This window comes from Sesamum indicum, linkage group LG8, assembly GCF_000512975.1.
Source record: "Sesamum indicum cultivar Zhongzhi No. 13 linkage group LG8, S_indicum_v1.0, whole genome shotgun sequence".
Classification (NCBI taxonomy): domain Eukaryota; kingdom Viridiplantae; phylum Streptophyta; class Magnoliopsida; order Lamiales; family Pedaliaceae; genus Sesamum; species Sesamum indicum.
This window is the reverse complement of record NC_026152.1, coordinates 5,191,299-5,199,925: the sequence shown is the minus strand read 5'-3', so window position 1 is coordinate 5,199,925 and position 8,627 is coordinate 5,191,299. Positions and strand designations below refer to the sequence as shown.

General features: G+C 35.6%; 1 protein-coding gene across 1 annotated transcript; it reads left to right on the top strand.

The window, feature by feature from the left end:
- On the top strand, window positions 1,452–5,637 carry LOC105167768. Its single transcript, XM_011087585.2, has 3 exons — window positions 1,452–1,975; window positions 3,769–4,006; window positions 5,195–5,637. The coding sequence occupies exons 1-3, from the start codon at window positions 1,691–1,693 to the stop codon at window positions 5,344–5,346; spliced, it is 675 nt and encodes a 224-aa protein (XP_011085887.1). The 5' UTR covers window positions 1,452–1,690; the 3' UTR covers window positions 5,347–5,637.

Sequence of the window (8,627 nt, the reverse complement as noted above, 5' to 3'; positions counted from 1 at the left end):
GTGCGTGTAATGTATTATGTGTGTGTACAACAAAAAAAGAAAGAGGAGGGTGAGGCGGTGGGCTGGTGGGTCCCTCCCTCTAATGCATACATATATGTATATAATATTATATTACTACTAATATATATATATTTATATAATATTATATTACTGCTAACATATATATTATTTCTTATAAATATATTATTTATATATATATATAATATTATTATTATTTTATTTATTTAATTAAACTTTTCTCAAATACCCATTACGTCTTTCCTAAATTTTTTAATTAATATAATTTGCTCCCAAATATTATAACGAACTCCAATTTAATTCGTCCAAGTTTTATCATATCCCAAATTCAGTCTATAATTTATTTACTAATTAAATCTAAATTTTTAATAATTACCAGTTAGTCTTCCAATTACATAAAAAATTTTGCGGATGTCACAGTTACTTACACTATGACACAAATTTTCTGAATTATCAAAAATATCTCTTGTATATTTTTTAACTACATCTACTCAAATTCTTATTCTCATTACCTGTGCTATCTATCTATATTAATATGAAGAAAAAAAAGTTTTTCACTCACAAATAATGATTTGTGACACCAAGACACTAAATCTTTTATGTAATATTCTTAAGTTGCTTAAACATATTATTTATTAGGGATAATTACATTCTCCTCCACTGAGGTTGGGGTAATTACACTTAGACTCCCTGTGATTTAAAAAATTATATCTAGCACCCATGAGGTTTGCTTCTATCTAACAAATAAGTCCTTATGTTAGTTAAAATATACTGAGTTTGCTGATATTAATAAAAAAGTTGATATTTATTCTCGATTGATTGATTGATTGCGATTTATTGCAGATCAAATAATTTTTTTCTGACTAAACTATCCTTATAACGATAAAAATATACATCCTCATATGTATTAACGTGTGAAGATGTATGGAGTAATTTGATTATAAAAAGATTTATTTGACCTACAATAAGTTAGTAATAAGTAATTTAGGGGTTAATATAGATTTTTTCTGATTTTTTTGTTGATAATTTGATATTACATAAAAATATTTTTGTTCTTATGTGATTAATATTTTTTTTCCTAATATAGATTTTCAATTTTTTTATATACTAAAATTATTTTAATGTAATATTAATTTATTTATTTTCTAATGTAAAATAAAAAAGAGTTAATTAGTAAAATAACAAAAAAATATTTTTTTCTCAAACTATTTTTTTATACCAAATAAAGAAAAACATTTAAAATTTAATGTCATTCCAATTATATCAAACTATTTAAAGAAAAACTATTACTCTTTTTATCTCTATTGCCTTTTCAACCCCTCTTCCTCCTTTCATTTTCCTTTTTTTTTTTTTATTTGAACCAAACACACCTTTAATTTGGAATGAAAGTACAAGCTACAAGCAGCTGGCTCAAATCTCATGAGCGAAAAATGAGATAGTACTACTCCGTAGGCATGATCTGCCGTCCACGCGTCGAGAGCCCGTCTGGCCATCTTCCCTGTCCCCCCGGCCCCTGCTTCTGTTCCTCCCCAATTTCCCATCGCCTAATCAAATTCAACCATCACTATTACCAATCAATGCTTGAAATACTTCCTTACAACTAGTCAACAAGAAGAGCCCACTTTCTTTCTTCACGCACAAACACGCACCAGAGAGTGAGAAAGAAACAAACATGGCGGATGATGATGCCAACAAGCCCAACGGAGGTTTGGTTGCGGAGGGTGTAGGGGAGAGTGAACAAGGGACGAAAGACGTGACCCTTTACACCATTTTCAGCCGCTTGATCGCTGCCGCTTTCTTCCCCGATCCGAGTTCGTCCGGACCTATGCTGCAGAGGGTTAAAGCCTCGCTCTCTGTCAATGTCCCGCTGCTTCGCGATGCTTCAAGGAACACTGGTCGCAATGTTCTCAGCTGGACCCGTCGCGGCAGCCCTCTTCGCTCCCTGCTCGTTGTTTCTGTGAGTCTACTTGTACTTGCTATGAGAAATTCATTTTCTTGGACTTTTTCTAACTGCGTTATCAAAAATTGTTTTTGATACTTGTTGTTGGTTATTTTCTGTTAATATTGATTGTATGCGGATCTACTTTATTTTTGTGGTTGTTTATATTGAATTATAATAATTAAGCAGAAAAATTTTATGTAGTGGGTTGAGCATTTATGGTTTTTTAAATAGGTTTAATATACGAAGATAAAGAGTTCTTGTCGTGGCTAGATGTACTATTGTTTTCTTGAGTATGTAAATTGTATTTATTTTTACCTATTTTTGTAACAAGAACTTATTGAAAGTTTGTTCGTTGAGGTCATACCTTTTGGGACCTTTTGTATGTATCTAATTGGTCTTTTATGCATCTCTGTCCTTGTAATATGTATATTGCTTTCAAGATGAAAAGGGCTAAAGGGGTCGAATTAAGATGCATTAAAGCACACCTCACTGTGATTCTAGAGGTTGATGGAAGACTTGGACAATGTGTAGCTTAAGATTGCGAATACATTATTATGTTGGCTGAGACGCATTCTCAATATCGGGACAAGCTTTCTGACTAACATTATTCTGGCAAGTTTGTACTACCGCAACAATCACTGTTTAGGCGAAAGCATTTGTAAGATGTGTTGGTAAGACATTAATTTTGTAATACCTGAGGCGTGAAATATCTTGTTTGTCTTGAAACTATCCGTCAGTCACTTTTAGAGCATTCAGAATTGTAATGGTCCTTCTCATCAAGTGTTGGTACCATTTTGAAGTTCCATGTATGAACGCGCGTGGTTTCACTTATCTGTCTCCCTCATAAGAGAAAAGATGAGTAGAAAACCTATCTTGCAAATTAAATCTGCAATTTATGATTAGACATAGTATGGAGATGATTGTGTAAGGTTACTTCTGTCGACTATGCTCAAAGATCCATGTTTTGGCCTGAGTAGGCTCTTGTGACGTGACTACCTGTGAAAAGAATCATATCCATGTAGATCTTGGTGGCACCAGCTGTAAATGGTACTGTGTTTGGTCATAGTGTTCTCACTGGAGGGCTGTATTTGTGTAATCTGAGATGACCACACCAGAAAAATGGATTGAACAGTATGCGTGAAGAACATTGATTTTTGGATGAATATGGACTTTGTGTATGCTTTCATCAATTAAATGTTGAAGAAACTAGTGGAGATGATGAGATGAAACAGTATACTTCAAATCTTTGGAAAGAAATCCACTTACCTTCATCATGGCTGATCTTCCCTCATTCGCATCCTAAGAAGTGGTAAAGAAACTACTGGGTGAATACTGACTACTATTATTTCTTGAGGAGTGTGCTCAATATTCTTTAAGTTCTGTCATGTGCGAAGAAAAGACGCAGAAAAAGATCAGGCTAGAGTTAATACTCTGTTCATTTTTTGTAATGCTTGACTCTTATAAGAACCAAAATGTTGCAGAGGAGCATGCTGCAAAGATATCTATCAGCTGGCTGTATTAGGCTAACATGCTTGGGATATACGAATCTTTTTATCTGTGCTTGTATTTCTTTGTCGCATGCTCTTATATCAATTTCATTCTTTTTTGTTTGTATTTCCATTTAGTAATTAATCATTGCTTCATCTAACAAGTTAGTTTAAATTTAGGCCTTAATACTTATTCAAAAGTGTACTAGCATGTTGGGGTATCTGACAAGTTTGAGACTCTGTAACTCTTTAAATTATGTGAATTTTCTTCTAGGGAGTTATTATGTTTTTGTTTCACCAAATACTTAATGGTTGCTGCAGGTTGGGACGATTTCTTTTCTTGCCTTGACAGGATTGTTTGTCTTTATGCTCTTCTTTATTGCGGCAACCGTCAATGCTATCATCATCTCTCTTCTCGTGTCTTTAGCAGCAGCAGGAGGATTTTTGGCTATATTCTTTACCTGTGCTGCAGTAATTTATGTGGGAGCATTGGCTGTAGCCATCTTTGCCATTTCCACAGCAACAATTTCAGCAGTTATTGCAGTTCTTGTAGCTACAGGTAGCTGTTGTTTTATTCTTTTCATCCATTATACTTAGCTGTTGCTTTATTCTTTTTATCCACTATTCTACTTAGAGGTAAGGGAACATACTCTCGATGGAGTTCGTTGATTTTGACACGTGCCTGATGTTCTTTGAATTGTTTGTCTCAAAAGAACTATAATAGAGAAGCCCAATCCGAACGGCAAGTCTGATCCTTGTTTAATAGTGGAAACATGTTTCTTGGCCTTTTGTATCAAGAAAATAATGCCTCTCCTAAGCATGACAGAAAGCATAGGATATATTAGAAAACGTCTATGTTAAAATTCTTACGAAGTCAAAATAATTTGTTTTTAATTATTCAATATTCAAATTTTGAGGTGATCAGACATGCTGCTTATACATAAAGTTGTTATATAAGTGTCACACATACTATAGCTTATAAATAAAGATTTTATTTTTAATTAATTTTGAAACTAATGATGGGATACTCTAATTCCAGAAAATTCCTATGTCCATGTTTCAATCGCTTAGCTTCTTTACCCAATTTTTCAGTGTATGCGTTTCAGGCATTTTCATGCAACGTAATTTCTTTTCTTTATCTTTCTCTCACATATAAGGATATGCTTTTAGATAATATTATTGTGTGTTTGAAGTCATATGAACATCTTTTCTTGTTACCATATATGCAGAAAACAATATAGAGCATGAAATTTGTTGTCGATGCATAGACCATAATCTGAGCCCATACTCATTCATCAACAATCAGTGCCACAAAAAGTTATTACTCCCCATCTTTTAGGATTCATAGGCATTAGAGGAAAATTTCTCTATGTAACTCTTGACAAATAGCAGTCTATTATTGCTCATCTTTCTAAGCTCCGAAAAACAAGAATTTTGGGGAAACAGCCGCTCTTTTTGTAGTCACAACAGCTGAAGTTAGTGCCCTTATATCTATAGAAATAACTTGGACACAGTATCATCAGTTCTGTGAATGGTGCTAAAAAATTGTTTCTAACATTAAATAATTTGAGATCTAAAATCTGCATGCGCTGTATAATCTTTATCTCAATTCTTCTCACATCAGATCCAGCTGACTTATCCATTTGTACTCGGTTTTTTACTTGTTTGAAGCTACATGATGAGTGTTTTTCTCGTCTTTATTTCATCCTACGCATTACATAATACTTGTTCACCCTGCCCGAATCAGGTTGGATCGGATTCTTCTGGACCCTGTGGCTTGCTGCAAAGAAAACCGGACATCTGGCAAAGCAGTCCATCTCCATGACCGGATCAGCTGTTTCTGCTTATTCTACTGCTTGGCATGCCCGAGACCACAACGTATCAAAGAAATCTGATTGAACATCTATTGCTCTGTACTGTGTGGACATGTATAAGATATGTTGTATATCTATCTCTGTATTTGCAGTCTCTTTTTCGAGTCATACAAAATAATGATGCTGCTGTTGATGGAGTATATTAGTTTTCTTGGATAGTTGTGATCTATCATATGGTTTTTCTCTATGTAGACTACTTTTTTCTTGTAGCAGTGTAAATGCTTCTGGTTCTAATGGCATAGTCTGAGTAATATACATAGAATTTGGCAGGGTTGTAGAAATTGCATATATGAATTAGTGTTTGGAGTTGTAAAAATTACAAGTATGATAAGTGATGAGTGATGCAGGTCTCTGAATTTTGTTGTATTAGATCTGCTTTTCATGGACAAACTGAAAGTCAGTTTATAAGTCTTGAAATGAGCTATTCTTGCCATGAGCAAGAAGATATTTCCAAAATTCCAGAGCGGCTGAAGCTGAAAATATATATTTTTTTGGGATAATTACGCTCTCCTCCCATGAGATTTAGTATAATTATATAAAATCTATGTGGTTTGAAAAATTATATTCGTATCCCTGAGGTTTGCTTTTATTTAATAAATAAGTTCCTTTAATAGTTAAAATTCATCAAAATTTGATGGTATTAATAAATTTAGTAAATTTTTGACTAATGAATCGATTTATTTATTTGATGGAAACAAACTTTAGGAATACTAAATTTAATTTTTCAAACCATAGGAGATCTACATATAATCATGTGAAATCTCAAGAGATGAGAGTATAATTATCATTTTTTTTATACTTAAAATCGTGGTGTAACAGGCATCTTTTTGCAACATTTGAAATAAATACATAATTCGACTGGGATACAATGTAAATAGTTGTATAGCATACACAAATATATATATATAAATTTCATCTCTTAAGCTTTACCATAGTTGGATTTAGATGGTGTTTGGGTGACTTTTGTAACTGTTTGTAAGACCTTTTATAGAAATTTAAAGATTTATAGAATATTGAAAAATGTTTTAGAAACTTCATTTAAAATGGTTTTGGAATAAAATGTTAGAAATTTATATATGTCAATTAATGAGTTTCTAACTTACTTTGATATTTGTAATATTTTTTTAAATTTTGACTATATTTATTATAAATTAACGTTGCAAATAAGTTTTGTGATCCCATTAAATCCAAAACACTTCAAGAAAACTTATTTTTGTAGAATTAAACATGTTATAATTTATAAAGTTATTTTATAAAATATTCGAACTCGTGGAATGGAAGGAAGAAAGAGAAAATTATTGCAATATGTTTGGATCCAGTTTCGGGCAATTTCGTACACGTTGTATTTGGGCAGTTGTATGCAAGATTGTTTATAATTCCATCTATATATATAAATTGAAGTCATATATTTATATATATGTATATATATTTTGTAAAAAATCGCCTTTGCCTAGACGGGGAGTTTGGCGATATATATTTTGTAAAAAATCGCCTCTGCCTAGACGGGGAGTTTGGCGGACCCCTATCTGTTCATTACCTCAGAAAAAATAATTATAGCATGTACAATTGAAAACCAGTAAACAAGGAGTACTTACTCCCTTTACAGTCAAAAAATTCTAATATATGTGCAATATCAGTGATTAACACTAAAAAAGCAAAATCTATCTGAGCCTAGAAAACAAATAGAATTTGACCTATAGACATGCCCATCTCTTTTATACGGTGGTCGGACCTGCTGCGTAGTGCTCCCTGCCAATCTCTCCCCCAATGCCCGACCAAAAATCATTCTCAAAGCATCATACAAGCTCACCGGCGAAGGTAGGGAGTGCCCAATTAATCAAGTCGGATAATGCCTCGTAGTACTCCTATAATGTCCAACTGATACATAACCCGAGTCAATTGTCGAGAAGCGGCGTCCTTCGCAAGATGATCAGCCGCCCCATTAGCCTCTCAAAAAATATGTCGTACATCCGATCCTAATTCCTGTTGGAGCTACACAATGCGCATGATCAAATGCTGCACCTCCCACATCCCAAATGCTCGTGATGTAAGAGTTGGAGAACTACGGTAGCGTCCACCTCAACCACTATGGGTGCTAAACTGTGTGCTCGAGCTAGCTCTAAACCACGCCAGACAGCAGTAAGCTCTGAGACCACACTAAAAGCCGTGCCAAAAGCAAACTGGTATGTTAGTCTCACCTGTCCAACTGCATCCCTAATAATGCCTACCACTGCTGCCGGCCCGGGGTTCCCGAGCGAAGACCCATCCGAATTAAGCTTGAAACACGTTGGAGAGGGGGTATTCCAACGCACCACTCTGGGTGCCTGAGGCACCATCAGCCTGAAGCAGAAACCCATAGCTAACGCCCGGTGCGAGTCACCCTTCTACTGTATGCTCATCATGGCCCGCGCTGCATACAATGTGCGGAGATGGCGTTGAACCTCCAATATGATGCCCGTGGCCGTAAAAGTGTACCCCATGATATTTTGCATCAGTCCGCTGTGTCCAAGTAGACCATAGAATCAAAAATGGTACGAAAGTGCGAATATGCAAATCTGAGTGAAACAGAGTAGAGTATCGCCAGAAGTGCACCATACGAAGCAGGTTCCCCATTTCACAAGGCTGAAGCCCAAAGACGTTAGCAAAGTGCTGCAACAGATCCCGAACTACTGCACCTTCTATAAACAGATGAGAGATGCTCTCATCTGCCTTGCAAAATTGGCATTTTGATGAGAAACTAAAGCCCTTTTGCTTCATGAGTGCATCCATTGGGATCCAATCCTGAAAAAGCCGCCACAAGAAGACGGACACCATTGGCCGCAAGGAACGGTGCCATATATCTGTAAAAAGTTGCCTTCGAGGGACGCCACAAGAATGGCCTCCCAGGCCGATGTTATGGAAAACATCCCCTTACTCGCCGGCGGTCCACACAATTTTGTCCCTCTATCCCGCTGCAATGGGAATTTGGCAAATAACATGTGCGATCTGTGGCGGGACTATCCAGAAGATTCTGGGGATATTTCATTCTGCCTCATGCCAATAATAGCATACCGATTCTATAGTGTCTGGAGCCTCGCGAACGAGCTGGACTAAAGGCTTCTCACCAAACAATTATCATGCTAGAAAGACACTGACTCCTGGCCCAAAATTTAGAAGATGAGAGGTTCTGCCACATCCCTGATGCGACGTAGTTGATGCCAAATAGAGAAATGGTTGCGATTATACGACACATGAGTAGGACGAAGGGTCCTACAGTAGCGATCATGCAAGAAGTCCGACCATAAGGATGATTTTAGCTGGAATCGC